The following is a 16,872-nucleotide window of genomic DNA, read 5'->3' on the forward strand; positions in this document are numbered from 1 at the left end:
TGCTCGACTTCTTTCTGTTTCCAGGTTCTGATGAAGCGCAAACAAAGATGTTGCCAGAGCGTCGCGCTGCCGTGAAATACGGCTGGATCAGGATGGCCGAATGTTAGCCCACCTGGCTGATATCTACGCTACGCCATAAACATGTTGTGACGTCAATACAAGATTCATTAATATAGAATTGCTTTAATAGTACTATTTTGCTTTTTATAATTCGTAATAATACTGATCTAAATATTTAATGTTATTCAAATAGAATAATAACTACATATTTTGTGAAATAACTTACCGGAAGCTTATATCGTAAAATTATTATTGGTTCGTCTTGTTGTCAACATTGTAAACTGTACCTGAGCCGTATAAAAGTAGAAGCATTTCCTTCTCAAGCATGCAATCTTTATCAAGCAATGTAGGGGGAAACTCGATTATAATATGTCAAATTTAATACGTTAAATCTAGTATTATTCAAGTGCTATCCTCACGTTCTCCAACACTTTATAAAATGTATTGTTACTGTCTAAAATCTTAACTATGGCAGTCGCTAAGAGTACTTGACCGGGCTGACAGATGGAAGCTGAAAGACTAACCGCATCCGCAGCCGCAGGCACTGGTGTATCAGGACTGGATATTTGCGTAAAAAGGAATTATGTTTGAGAGTACATAGCCTGCACAGGCTTACTCTACATAAGCGCCCCCCTCCACTTAAGCAATTTCAGCACATTTTTTTTTTGGCTTAGACAGCCGTACTTTAACCTTTTACCAAAGGAATAAAAAAATATAATGTACCCCAACTTCCGGTTGGTTCAATAAGAATTTGCAATGCGCGGATATATTTACATTTCAATGAATGATCAGAGCAAAAAACGGTAGACTTTTTTAAGCGATTCATGGTCGAAGATGGCCTTTATATGATTTATAAATAGCAGACGCCTATTATTGTACCGTTCACATAATACGTTCCACAAGCTAAATAATAATTAGACGCAGGAAATTCTAATGAGCGAATGATCTGAGCAGCACTTCCCTCAAGTGACGCGCGGAGGTAATGATATTTCTGTATATTGCTAATGCTCGAATTGTCATAAATGAATAAAAAAAGTGTCCACTATACTTTGGTATGTGTATTGTAGGTAATTTGACCCCTTTAATGCAACTCTTTATTTGTTTTGTGTTCACTACATGTGTTCTCATGATCCTCATGACAGATGAACCATTATCGCTATAGTTGAAAGATTTTGTGGTTTTTTTTTTAAATTCATGAGCCCTAGCAATGACAGAAAATATTGGGACTCTAATTCAGACTCTGTAGAGACTGGTTTGAATGCTCTTCCTTCGGCAACGATAAGCACTCGATGTTAGTTCGAACCTCATAAAACTCTGTACATTCAATTTTGTTTATCCGAAGTTTTGTTCAAGATTATCGAGTTGACTGCAGTCAGAAACACTAGTTAAATTGACTAAGTAATTTTCAAGTTTAGTTAAACGATCCTTATAAGAACAACCTTTTTTCACTGTTTATTGTAGTTTCGACATTAGGCACTCAGAGTAAAGTATTATAGACGTTAATATAATTATTATATTAATAAAAATTTAGTGACTAATTAAATAACTAAGTTATTCTTAGATTTAGGCAACAAGAATTCAATGCAACTAATAATTAATTTTCTTCAATTTTACTTAGTACCTAAGTTTGCTGTCGGCTCTTCTTAGAAAAGGGCGCGTTTGGAACCCTCGTAGCTTTAGGTTTAAGTTGGCGAACCAAGTTATCCCCATCCCCTTACAATTATGTAAAAATATAAGTTTGAACGCTTGTGATAGGTCAAGTGTGTCTGTGTTAGGCCTACATGAATAAAGTAATTTTGAATTTGATAATTTGAATTTACATGTAAAGATGATTATCTATAACAGCAATTATATTTTGAATTCAACTTGTAAAACTGTATCTATACTTGTAATCTATACTAAATTATGAAGTTGTAGTAATATATTTATTTACTATTAATACTCGAAATAAGACTAAATACTAATATATAATATTCTAGCTAACACTATTAAAACATTATGATTATGATTTAATTTAAATGCACAATAACTTATATTACTATGTTATAGCATCTAACTAATGGATCTATCTATATATATGAAAGAGAAAGTGTGTGGGTATGTTCCGTATAGGCTCCGAAACGGCTGGACCGAATGAAACTTTCAGGGAATCTCCGGATTGACCTGGCGAGTAATCCTGTAAAGTTTGGTGACGATCGAAGCATTCCTATATTTGAACTGTCAAACTGTCAAATACAGCTTATTTACTATGATGATATTCTATTGTTGGGTGTACATGGGTGTAGATAATGATCTTCACCCGCTCGAGAAGAGAATAGAAGAGAATTAATACAGAGAGAAATAAATGATTTAATATATTATGAGACTTAAATTAAAAATTTAATGATGTAAGATTATTGTTTAAATAAAGTAAAGCAAAATCTAGCCCGGCGAAGCGGGCTGCGTACGCTAGTTCAAAATAAAAATTTCAATTCCAGTTAAAATTGGTACCTACTAGGTATATCGAGAGGTTGTTTACCGCAATCAACGAGTCTTTATATTTACTGCTCACTTTAGTAATTGGAATTCTATGCAATAGAAATAGGTAGGTATTTACTTAATGGACTGAATTACTTTTACGGTCGGGACGTATATTTGACGTGTTACTGAAACGTGCGTAGAGGGTACATTGCCGAAGATCTGTTTTGTGTGGAGTATAAGGATTGAAGATTATTAATTATACCACACAGATTCTCCTGCTTTTCGCGGAGTATAGCAAATTAAGCTTCATTTTCATAATATATCATGGATTTCTGCAAAGTAACGCCTGCTTCTATTCAATATTTAAGCTATTGCCTTGTCGCTTAATGAGTAGTACCTATAGGTACGTAGTTAAACCTGACGGCGCGGCGCGGCGGAGTTCCTAGCCCCCTCACACTCGCATCCCGCGCGCCCGTGTCTATTGCCTATACTATTTGATGTTTGCTGTACCGCCTTCTTAACAATAGTATAGACAGTTATAGAGAGTATTATTTATTATTTCTGCATGACTGTGACCTGATAAGTATAATTCATTGAACTGATTCGAAGGTACTTGAAATAGGCGTAGGCGGTCCCGCGGATTTTATTTCATTCCGCAAATTAAAATTTCATCGCTTTCATTAAAGTCACGGGCAACTGCTAGTTAATACTTCTATCCTACTAATATTATAAATTTGAAAGTGTGGAAATTTGGCATGCATGTAGCCTTTGATATGGGAAAGAACATAGGCTACCTTTTATCCCGATTCTTTAAGTAGTTCCCGAGAATAAATTGTGAGCTAAGCCGCGCGCAGACAGCTTTGAAATTTGGTACGCATGTTACCTGTAAGGACATGCACTTTCTATAACGATCTCTCTAATAGTTCCCGCGGTAAGATTAAAAATTGTTAACGAGTGAATCTTTAGACCCCATCCCAAAGTCCACACAGACGAAGTCGCGGGCAGAAGCTGGTCTATAATAATTAAAAACAGACTGAACAAGTTAAATATTTAAGAGAGAGTTATAAAGTTATAAGATATACCTATAGGTTATTTAGTTAATCAAAAGCGTTTATCTAATTATATCCATAGAACTCAGTACAAGTTTAAGTGTACGAAGTCGCAGCTCGCGTAAACTTCGTGCTGAGGCGGAACCCTATTTGTCCACATGTTTTGTGATTATTTTTTTGTTGGATATATTTTTGTAAGTATATCTAACATATTTAATTGTAAGTAATTATGTGGCCAAATATAAAAATTTATTTCTTTATATACGGGTACAGACTTCATTGTAGGTATCATGTTACACAAAAATTTTGCTAAATGTTAAGAGCTCCGACAGAATAAGCCGTACCGCGCGTTTTTCACTGTTGCTACTAGGCTACACATTACTTGCAGCCATTTGTGATAATACAAATAAAAGATAATAAAAAGGGGTAAACTTCTCCTATTCCATTTTCCCGTGCTTTAGCAGGTGGACGCCTTAATTATATCCTTTGTGCCTGTTCTAGCCTCGTATGATAAAGGTAAACCAAGACAATCTCTAACATTTTTTATTCAATCCTAGAACTAAGGAAAACTGTATTTTAGATAAATTTAATAAAATTGGCATTTGAAAAAAAAAATTACCATAATGGATTAAATAAAATTAGTAAATGTGACAACATTTTATGTATTCAGGATCGTTAAGCCTTATGTGACCGGTTTAATGCTATCCGCTGAGGAGTTCTGTCCTCTATCTCCAATCATATTCATCAGATCTAGACGAATTTTGGGCAAATTAAACTAATAATAATAATAGCATAACCTATCCAGTTATGCTATATAACTGGATAGGTTATGCTATCAGTTTAATACAAAATAATTATTTAAATCAGTTAAAAATGTACAGGGTTACAGTGATAAATCGTCAAACACTTTCTTTCCCTAAGCTAAGCTGAAATTTAGGATAAAAAGTATCTATGACCTATGAGTATAAAAAGATACCTCGTTGTATAAACTCAATTTGTGCAAAGTTTCATTTGTATTGATCCAGTAGTTTCAGACTTAGACAGACAGTGAAAAAATATAGTATAGTATAGTAAATGTTTTGGGTTCAGTATCGGTTACAAAGAGTTTATTTTTTTAAATATCTCCAATGTACAGAATTTGATCCGTTACAGTTTTATTATAAGTATATAATTAATCTCTGATGCGAGTAAGATATGAAATGTAATATTCTGAAAATAGCCAAACATTGTAAATGCATTTTTCATGGGAAATAATATAGTCTTGCGTGTACGTGTGTGGGCGCATCTGTATTTATGTGTATAGGTATGTGTACCTGTACGCACACGCACACGCAACTGTGTGTTTGCGTGTGCTTGGGCGTGCGTGTTTGTGTGTATGTGTGTGTATATAGGGGAGCGTGTACGTGTGAGCATTTGTCGCGTGTTCGTGTGGGTGTGTGTAAGCGTTTGCGTTAGCGTATGCGCGCGCACATATATCTGTGTATCCGTGTCGGTGTGCGAATGCGTTTGCGTGTGCGTGTGTGTGTGCGTGTGAATGTGTTGTTTGATGAAAAGCAGTCGAAGCAGTCGAAAATGGCAGTTTAAATAACATTTCATAACTTACTCGATATTGGTAACAAATTACTAGTAGAATACTATACCTACACTATGACCAATTTCAAATCCAACTTGGCCGCCTCCACAATCCCTCAATATGGATCAATTGAAAGGGCTTGTCTAGTACAATAATGTACACTAATGTACACTATATTGAAATTAAGCTTTAATTAAAACTTTTTAAATTTTGAAATTTTATATTATGGCTACGTTGTGTTACAAGCGTACCTCTTATACGCTTGATCTATTTCAAGTGAGTTGAAAAATCATTTGTCTCATATTCCCGATTTTTTTCATTTAAATGTATTATTTTTTGAAGGAAGGATTCAACTTTAAAACGTTTTATATACCAGTGAAAAATCAGAAGTTATAAATTATCTTATTGAGCCGGGAATCGAACCGAAAGCTCGCCCTGCGCCAGGTAGGTAGTGAAAATAATTCTATAAAGTTTCATGGACAAAAAACGGAATAAAATTACCTGGTACGCCACTCTTCAAAATAACGGTAATAATCAATCAATATCTCTCTTGTATAGGATTTCATATTGCATACCCAATTAAATTTCTTCATAATTAGTGTATCTTGATATGTTGCTTATACGCGGAATCTGAATGGCAATATGCCGTATTATATTATTTCCTTGTCATCTGGCTGGTAACTCCGGATTTTGTGTTTGCTGCTGTTGCCATCAGTCCGGGATTACAAATAATTAACTCAATCAAAAACCATTCAGATGGTGATTTATGTGAATTTAAAATCTTGCTTCTTAGCTGAGTAGCTTTTATTCCTATCTTACAGACCTTAATCGTACATCTCAAATAACATCACGACTCGCACCATTATAAACTGAAACATCATTCGGTTAATTAACTTAATTCTTCTCTTTTTCCGTCCATTCCTGCAATCACTGATATCCTCACTTTTTCGATCTGTATTCCTGTAATTTTGAATTCGAACTCGAGCTTTTGTCCATCACCGATTAAAACATATTTCTTGGCCATTCTGACCTATGATCTGTTTTCTTTAATTGAAATATTATAGACAAAGGAGTTTTGCTGACACCGAAATCAGTACTGGGCAAAGTGGATTCTCGCGCATGCTTTTTCCTGAGTTCGCCGGTATTAATGTTCTTTTTGTTCGGTTATTCCTTAGTACTACTTTAAATTGTTAGGCTCGAACCACGTTAACGCCAAACGCCGATGTCCAATATCGCTATAACAATCGCGGAAATTGAATGCGAGAAATTGCAACAATACCACGATCACGTCAATTTCAATGCCCATTTGGCGATAAAATGCTTTTTTTTTCTTTTACTGAAGTACATCTATAGTTGATCGAAACGTGAGTATTTCTTTTCAGATCTTTTATTCCTCTACAAGCATTATTTTGCGATGTACGTACGGTTTATATTGTATTTTGGGTCCCACAGACTGAAGAGCTTCCAGAAACTTAATAACTGTTTTTATTAATCCACTCTATGTAACACTAATAACGAAAAGAGTATTTATTTACTCCAATATAGGATATTATAATCCACAGGTCCACTAGGTTCCGGCACCGCTAGACGGACACGTGCGAACCCGTCGCGATGCGCTGCTTATTGGCAGACGTAAGTGTGGTCGCTTCAACGCAATAATTCTCGCGCAAAAAAAAGTCGCCCGCCGCCCGCATAACGCATGCTCGTTCCACGTTATTGGAAAACGCAGGTGTCCAACGCCATGTTGTATTTAATGTCAAATGTCAATATGAACGGCGTTGTCCAATTAATCATGGCCTACGTCCATTTTGTATATCCAATCTATCTGTTTTCTTTGACAATAACAAGATTGCTAAATGCATTTTTAGATTACGGACTTATTGAATATTGAAAATGGACATTAGTCGTAGTTACTACGGTTAATTAAAAATGGTAGTACACTTTACTTGATATATTTGGCTTACTATGTGATTTAAAGTTTTAGTTTCAAATAATTGAAGAGAGCTATCTTAATGTAATATCCTAGTATGAGCCATTAATGGCTTTTGTTTCGAAAGTTCAGATCATTTTAACCAAATTGATTTTGTAAATAACTTTTGATATTTACAGAAATAGATGAGCGTTATTAGTTTTTCTTTAGTCTTCCAAGTAGTTTAATGAAACATGTTAACTCCTTAAAATGAGATATTTAGAATGTATTCGTAATTGCAGTGTCAGTTATATTGTGACGACGCGATAAAATCAATAAGGCTCAATGATCACCACATGACATGACGTTTATTGTATATCAGTGGATATATATTATCTTATATCTTTAAACGAGCAATTCTTGTATATATATAATTGGAATCTCGGAATTGGCTCCAACTATTTTCATGAAATTTAGTATACGGGGGTTTCGGGGGCGATAAATCGATCTAGCTAGGATTCATTTTTAGAAAATGTAATTTTATTCGTATTTTCCGGTAATAACCGATTTGGTGCAGACGAAGGTCAGCTAGTATTGATAAATAAGCTACGTACTGTTTTGGATTCGCCTCAGCGATTAGGCTGAATTAATAACGTCACAAATAAATAAATCCAAAACATATGCGATTATTTCCAAAACAAATTCGTACGCCCTACAGCTTAATAGAGATTATAGTCTAATATGGATGAAAAATTGATATACCCTTGAGATGTACGAGATAAAAAAAAACATTTTCTCTTCAAGTGTACGGAAGATAAGTTCCCTGTTTTCCTACCCTTACTTGATGTTTTTACTCGAGATTTTATTTTGAATTTTCGGGGGCATGATTAATATGATTTACTACGCCAGATTACAACTTTGAAGGACCACGCAGATGGACCGCGTGATGGTAATTGGCTGGCTTAGGCTTTGCGGCATTTGAATAAGCTCTGCCACGAAAGTTCTACTAATGTCGATATTTATGTGCTAAACGACTGGACTAAGCGGAAATTGGCCTGCCAGGTCCAGGTACCAGGTTTCGACAGCCGCTTTGCGCAGTGGGCAGCGACCCTGCTTTCTGCGTCCAAGGCCGTGGGTTCGATACCCGCAAATGGAAAATTATTGTGTGATGAACATGAATGTTTTTCAGTGGCTGGGTGTTTATCTGTACATTATAGGTATTTATGTATAAAAAAATATTCATCAGCTATCCTAGTACCCATAACACAAGTTACGCTTACTTTCGGGCTAGATTGTGATGTGTGTATTATCGTAGTATATTTATTGATTGAAAAAAAGGGCCGGCAGCGCCCCCTACCGGGCCCAATTTGTGTTTCTAAGCATCCAGGAACCCATCAAAAACGGCCCAGCTGTTTAGTTTTTTCTCACAAATGTGGCCAAATCGGTCCAGCCGTAATAGTTTTAGTGGGACTAACGGACAGAAATTCATTTATACAACGTGTAACAGAATATCGAAATAATATTGAACGATGCATATGTATATTTCATAAGAAATCACCCTGTAAAAATATTAAATCAAAAGAAGCATATTTATTTTTCCATACAAACGAAATCAAAACACTCTAAGGGTTTACTTACGACAACCCTATCAAAGATAAAAGACTGACAATCGCAGTACCTGCATGCAAATTTAAAATCATGTGGCAGGAGTCACATGATTTTACATTTGCATGAGATGTAAGGGCTGTATCTGATGTCTTCCATTTAAAGGTAGGAAGTTTTTACTCAAAAACTTTTAGGTTTTCAGTTTTACAGATAGGTCTCAGAGACAGTACATAATCTACCTCTACAGCCTGTGAAATATTATTTCGGTTTGCATTTACACGTTGTCACTAAAAGTTATATTTTTTCGTTTTTTATTATCTTTTGAACATTTTTAGGTTGGAACGAAGACCCTATTTAATTTCAGTAATAATTAGATTATTATTAATAATTAGGTATTAAATTAATGCAAAGCTAGCCAAAATAATATTGCGTAAAATTTCGGCTTTGTCCACATGCGCTCAGTGTCATATGTAAAAACTTCGATAACTATATTGGTATTAAATACAGTTAAAATAGATCTGATGAGTACATCAGATATACCTCGTCTATAAGGCTATATCGGTTTCTATGCAGTAGTAAAAATAGGAACACCGCTTTGTTTAATACGCATAGCGGTCATGTTCTTTTTCCTAAAGGGGTTTTATGATCAACAAACCCTAGTTTGTATACTCATTGATAGTACATTCATATTGCTTTGCAAATAATGCTTTTATTATCTATGGCGAGGAAGCGAGTTTGAGAAGATGGATTAGCGGGAAAGAAAAAGTTAGCACGTATTTAAATGAGTAAATAGAGAGACGGAGTTGTGATAAGTTGTCGGTATCATGTTGATACATGATGTTGCATAAGATAAGTATATCTCTAATGTCCTTTGGGTTATTAAATAAGGTATCATATAAGGAACCCTAGTATTATTTTTTAAGAAAAGAATATTTACTTATAGTTTTCTCTCTATAAACAACTTGTTTCACAAGTCCTGGTGTTATAAGTTATAATGGTAGTTATGTTTGATCTATCTTATATGTCTTGTATGAAAGGACCTAGCGTTTATTGCCAGTGGTCGTCTCTGCCGAAGACAGCATTCCGAACTGGTAGTAGAGTCATTTCAAGATAATAAGTTACGGGATTTTTAGTGAATTATCTTAATAATAAGTAGGTATACAGTGTAAGAGGTAGTCCAGTTGTTTTATTTTACTCTTAGGGGAGAGAGGGTTATGGAGTACAGAGGGTCTGTACCCTACTCCACAATCATTAAACACCAGTTTTGTGGGTACAAAACTGGTGTTTAAAGATTGTGGCTTGTGGGCTTTAATTATATCTTATACTAATATATTAAACTGAAGAGTTTGTTTATTTGTTTACTTGAACGCGATGATCACAGAAACTACTGTAAGCTATTTATCGAGTAAGGCTACAGGCTATGAGAATGTAGAATGTTTTAAAATAATTTTTATTTTAAAGCTCCGCTGCGAGTGCTGCGTAAACGGTTAAAGTTTCGGTAACATCATGTATGACAAAGTTGTTCCCTTTTAAAGTTATACAAAACGTTGTATATGTCTATTTTTAAGGTTGTCTTATACGCGGACGAAGTCGCGATAAAATTAAATACTTTAATAGTATGTCATAAGTAAGGAAGAATAATATTCATGAGAATAAATTATTACTGCGAAGAAAATAGGTATTTTGCTTTAATAATACTATTAATGAATGATATGATCTAAGTGCCATCCTGGACATTGCTAGTCTTGAAGTACAGACCTGGTTCCCATCATATTTTTTTAGCGTGGTGTTTATTACGTAATGTGCAGATTGTTGATGTTTGATGTTTTAATTGAGAATTCGAATGGAGGCAATTTGGAATACAGTAGTATATTAATTTAATCTATCTCGTTTGCCAACGCACAAGAATGTGTTTGTTACGATACCACCTTTAAAAAACCTTGAATTTCTTTATTTATTTTTACTATATGCAAGTTTACTACATAAAAACCTTCTTCTTGAATACTTTATCTATTGCTGAAAACAGCATTATATTCTGTTGCGTGGAGTAAAAGATCTAAGCGTACAAACAGCGGGAGCGATTATGTTTTATACTTGTAAATATACCTTCAATTAAGAAGCTTATCAGCAATGGTAAGAAGGTATTATACGTATGTATTTGTGGAATAAATCCGATCGAGAGTGCTTGAAATGTTGCACTAATTTGAGCATTAATTCGTACCTAATTACGCATTGAAAATTGGTGCAGAGAGTTTCTCGATATACTGCAAATTCGGTCTGCCTTATTAGTTACGGTATTAAAGGTATTCGCACTGCCTTATTAGCTACGGTATAAGAGGTACTCGCACCGCCTAAATGCACATACAGTCTATCCGGATTATCTGCGATATAATTGAGTATTAGACAGTAGCTGGTATAAGTGAAGGGCCCTCTTGTTTCGAGTAACGTTTTTGGACGTATTTATCAGTAATTTTGTAAAGTGGATAAATAATTGAACTGTTGAAAACAATATCTTAATATGTTCCTGATGTTTTGTTAAATTGACAAACATTTAAAAGTATTTGCTGATAATAATTTTTATTAAATTAATAAATTGTGTGTATGTGTATTTTTCTTAACCTACTACATACTATTACTGTTCTTTGTTAGTGATAAAAGCTAAGACTGTAGGATGCCAAATTATCTTTCAACCTTAAAAATCGGGAACCCAATATAGGCATAATTAAGGTGCCGAGTACTAACTGGGCTTACATACCTCGAATATTTTAACCCCCGAAGTTAGACGTAAGTTAACTTTGTATATTTGTTCTTGTACATGAAAATCTGTCAAAGATACACTAGGTATAATAAAAGGGAATGAGATAAATTAAACGAAGGTTTTTAAATTTATAATGAAATCTTGATAGAAATCCGGGTGCATTTTCGATACATTTTTAGTCTTGTGAGAGGCTCAAGGGATACCTCCAGATGTTTACTTGTGACCACTAATTTGGCCACAGCAGTGCTGACTTTTTTCTTGCGTGAGAGATCAGCCTGCTTAGTTATTAAAAAATATATTTTGATACAGACTACCACCTAGAGGTTACACCAGTCTGAATCCTTATACAAGACTTAAAAAAGTTTGTCGCAAATGCACCCATATTCATATCAAAATACTTAGCTACACAATGCCATGAACATTCGATGTAAATCAAATATAAGTCATTTTAATGATTTTGTTTAGTTTTTTGTGTATAGAAAAAATTACAAAAACAATGAAAAAAAAACACGATTTCCTCTATGAGAACACTTCCGAGTATAATTTAAGGCAAAAGGGTATTGATGGTGATATGTTTAAACTGATAAATTCATTTGCTTTGAAGAACTTTTTCAAAACAAAACGACTCGTTCAGTCGCTCAAGTCAATTCATATAATTCAAACTAACTCAAAATAATATCGGATCCAAGGTATACACATTATTTAATTTCAGAACATATCAACTTACGCAATTTTGTTTTCAGTTTTACCTTATATTAGTTTTGTATTACGCATAAACTTTCAGCTGGTGAATTTGTTAAGCTAGATGCAATATGGTCGCCCATATTTGGACATCATGAAAATCTATGCAATAGAAACACATTTATCGTTTGCAATGCACGCCTCCCACGGGTGTTGCAATGGGAAGGTGGAGTTGATGTTCGTAGGTTTTGTGTTCTTAATGCTTACATGTCGCATGCCATTAACGAATAGTTCGTCGAAAAATTACAATAGTTAGTATCCGATGGTCTATTTACGTTGCTTACACGATACAAGTGTGCACACCATTTCACCCACGTTGCATTCGTGAGACCAGTCTATCTCTAGCTTTATCAATTTCGTCATAGCTTATGTGTAGATGTTATTGCCGTGGAAAATTAACAGCTTTCGAATGATAGAATAGGCTGTCAGTATTTTCCAGCAATAAAAGCAGAATTAAGTACAAACAGAAATTTGTACACGTCTAATATAAAATAAGTAATAACCATCAAAAACCACTCCACTTTAGAAAGGTCGAACAAACGGCTAGTCACCATTTAGCAGATGAAAGTTATTACCTCCAATGTAATCCTAAGCTTTCACTATGAAATGTGAAAATGGGAAAAAGTTTGTGAGTTAGCAACATTCCGCGGGTGTAAAGAGACGTACGCAGGGCGTATTCACTGTATTTTAACACAATGCACTGCTTACACTAATTACACGGGGAAAATATTAAATTTTATCTTCTCCCAGAGCATCTACTCTCCGAGCATGGGATCCAAAATGGAAATATTATCCAAATCATATACGTACAATAATAAACAGTTGTAAACCTCTCATATTCTCATGTTGCCGTGGTTTAGCAGATGGACAGGTTTTTTTTCTTGGTCCCACCGACAGTGGCGTGCACTTCATACATGCACAAAAGCACTGCATTCCCTGAAATTGATATATAACTCGTAGAGGAGGAGAATTTAAACCGTTTCATGCACTTTTCCTGCTGTATGCATACCCTGGTAGGAAACCCAGTGCACACCACTGAGGATAGGCTTTGTAAGAGATATAAAAAGCCTAACCTTAAGGATTTATAACTCGTACTCGAAATTTTCTTCATTTTGTATCATCTGCCTACCCTGTGCATACCCTCTATGCACGCCACTGCCCACCGACAATGGATAAAATTAACATGTCCACCTGCTAACGTTGTATTCCCGTATAATTAGGGATAAAATTTGTATTTCCTGCCCCTAACCTTGCTGGTGGGAGATTTCAGTCGTGGTCATTGCTCGCGGTTCGGTTTAATGTCAGGAAGACACAGAAAGGTAAGATTATAAACTGCTGTGTCCCTAATTTTAATTTGAAATTGACTAAAAAGTTAGACACAACCTATTTTGACTTATAAAAGGTATCACTTGTAATATAAAAGGCATCAAATATTAATAAAAATATAAATTTTGCGTCTTTACCTTATATTGCAAAACATGTTTGGAACTATTTTATTTTATAAACCATGTTGAATGCAAATTTACTAAGGTTTTCATTATTAAGTTTACTTCGCAATTAAGAATTTGTACATTTATATTTTATGATGTATCCTTTCAAATTTGTAAATTTAAATTTTAAGTGGACTAAAAAATTTGCCATTACATATTTTGACTTATAGTAGGTATCAAATATAAATAAATAGATTCTATCCGGTGAAATTTTGCTTCTTTTCCTTATATTGCAAAACATGTTTGGAACTATTTTTTGTATCACTCATGCGGGGAAAGTAGTATCTTGACGCTCGCTGTTGCGGTTGAAAAAGAACCGTTTGCCCATTTTAAAATTTGAAAAAAAAAAAAATATTCTTGTCGCACTCAAATTTTAAAATGGGCAAACGGTTCTTTTTCAACCGCAACAGTGAGCGTCAAGATACTTTCCCCGCATGAGTAATACAAAATAGTATGTGCAACAAGTGCGACATCGATTACCCACTCAAGCGAGTGACCGCACTCGCTTCTCTCGTGCGTTCAACTTCGCTTTCGTGGGCAATCGACAACTTGTCGCACTAGTTGCACAATATACTATTATAAACCATGTTTAATGTATACAAACGAATAATTATTAATAAGATTAGTTCGCAATCAAATATTGCATGTATATTTGACATCCAATCGGTAACTTGTTTTACAACAATATTAAATTGGCTGTTTCGGAAATTCGTAACAGCATATTCAATAGTACTAACATTATTTTACGACATTTCTCGATGCCCATTAGGCAAATTAATTCAGTGTGTGGGTTTTCACAAACAGAATGGGAGCTAGTGCATTGAAAAGCGCCGTCAGGTGCAAGGACAATGTTTTGTCCATTACATTTTGATACAACCTTTTAACATAATGAAGCCTGAGGTTTGGTGGAGTTTATTTCAAAATCAAATTTTCTAAAATCACTTGAATTTAGTCTCTGTGGTTACTTACCGATACTTGTTTATTAATTACTCTTTATTGGCAATACTACAATTCAAACTATTCAACCAAAACAATAATTTATGATTTTTTTATACCACCCTAAGTGTAATTGATGATGTGATATAAGACGGTAACGGGATAACTTGCAAAGGAGATTTTATTTTTCTTTACGGCAATCCGATTGGCGGCACGTTTTTGCCGGTAACTAACCACGACTGAAATCACTTCCTATTTTTATCCCACTGCTGGGCATTGTTCTCCTCTTTCATCGGAAAGAGAATCATGAGTATAGGCCCCATAAAGCCACTCTAATGTAGACTAAATGAGTAGGTACTTTACTATAAAAAATATTAGAAATGAGATAAATTTACCATCAATTCTCGGGTCTCCTTGCCAGTCTTCTTCTGAAACAAAAGAACAATGCATAAGCGCACACTAATATTATTACAGGAAACAAATAAAAAAATATAGGATAATCACAATAGCTAGAATATCGTCTATACTTATTGCAAGTAAATTTTAATAAGGGGTGTAAGTGGGTGTGGCTAGTACCAGTCAGCCTCCCAAATTGCCAACCTCACCTGCACGTGGTGCACCCTGCCGTTTAACCGACGAGGCTCTGGCGACCGACAAGTGGCGGTATAACCACTTCGAATTGGCTAGGCTGAACAAATGGCACAGACCGGTGTCGGGCAGCAGCGACGCCGGGGCGATCAGTCTAGCCCTGCGATGACCAATCCGCCTGCCCAGCGTGGTCATTATCGGGCATATCTTTAATGGGAAGGAGAAAAAAACCACAGCCCCTAGTTCCCGGCGGCCCCGCTATTCCTGGCTCTGGCAGCGGTTATGGTAACGGCGGGGCAAGGGGTGTTAAGAATCTCCGGCAGAGATTCCGCTGCCAACCCCGACGACTTGACCTGGCAACATACAACGCACGCACGTTGAGGACCGATGGAAAGGTGATTGAGCTGGAAGAAGTGGTGAGCAAGTTGCGCTGGGATATTATAGGATTGTCTGAAGTCCGGCGAGAGGGGGAGGACTCGATAATCTTGGAATCCGGCAACTTGTTTTACTACCGGGAGGGTGACCAACAGTCACAGGGTGGTGTCGGGTTTATCGTCCACAAGTCTCTCGTCAACAATGTTGTAAAAGTCGAAAGTGTGTCGAGCAGGGTAGCATACCTTATACTCAGAATTACCAAACGGTATTCGTTGAAGGTCATACAGGTATACGCGCCGACTTCGGCACACCCAGACGAGGATGTAGATGTTTTGTATGAGGACATTTCAAAAGCCATACATGCCTCGAACACCTACTACAATATTGTGATGGGGGATTTCAACGCGAAGCTTGGCGAGCGAACTGGTTCAGAGTTGAGGGTGGGGCAATTTGGGTATGGGCAACGGAACCACAGGGGTCAAATGTTGGCTGACTTCATGGAGAAGGAGGGCCTTTATATGATGAACTCCTTCTTCAAGAAGCGGCCACACAGGAAATGGACCTGGATAAGCCCCGATGGTTCCACGAGAAACGAGATCGACTTCATCATGTCGACCAAACGGCATGTATTCAATGATGTCTCTGTGATCAACAGGGTTAAAACCGGAAGTGATCACCGTATGGTAAGAGGCACATTGAGTATAAACGTTCAACTTGAAAGAGTCAGACTGGTGAAGTTTACACTCCGGCCTACTCGTGCCCATATTCAAAACCCCGAGAGCTTTCAACTAGAACTACAGAACCGGTTCGGTTGCCTAGCAGATTGCGACACTGTGGACGATTTGAACAACAGACTGGTGGAAACTGTCCAAACAGTCGGGTCCAAATTCTACAAGGCCTACCGTAGAAACAAGGCCAATAGGTTCTCAACCAATACACTCAAGCTTATGACGGAGAGGCAAGAGATGAGACTACAGTCTATAGCAGACGCGTCCGCTTACCGGCGGATTAATAGGCAGATCTCTAAATCACAGACTCGTGATATGCGGCACTTCAATACAGAGCGTATTAAAAATGCCATCGAGCAAAACAGAGGCTCTAAAGTGTTCGCTAGAGATCTGTCTATCGGTCAGAGCCAGTTGATGCGACTGAAGACCAATAATGGTAGTCTTGTCTCTTCCAAACCTGAGATCTTGGGTGAGGTTGAGAACTTTTATGGACAGTTGTACACCACAGTACAGACGCCTGTTGAAGATTTGGCTAAGGATCCTAGAGCCAAATTAACTCGACACTATACCGAAGATATCCCGGACGTCAGCCTATACGAG

General features: G+C 36.2%; 1 protein-coding gene across 6 annotated transcripts in view; it reads right to left on the reverse strand.

Annotated features, from left to right (window-relative positions):
- The window catches only part of LOC120636213 (coiled-coil domain-containing protein AGAP005037), a 175,879-nt gene that overhangs the window by 131,481 nt on the left and 27,526 nt on the right, over positions 1 to 16,872 (reverse strand). For all 6 annotated transcript variants that reach the window (XM_039907581.1, XM_039907585.1, XM_039907584.1 and 3 more), the window contains one exon: positions 14,977 to 15,009. In XM_039907581.1, coding sequence (XP_039763515.1) covers positions 14,977 to 15,009 — 33 coding nt within the window. The remainder of the gene's footprint in view (positions 1 to 14,976; positions 15,010 to 16,872) is intronic.

The sequence above is a fragment of the Pararge aegeria genome, chromosome Z (assembly GCF_905163445.1).
Source record: "Pararge aegeria chromosome Z, ilParAegt1.1, whole genome shotgun sequence".
Lineage (NCBI taxonomy): Eukaryota > Metazoa > Arthropoda > Insecta > Lepidoptera > Nymphalidae > Pararge > Pararge aegeria.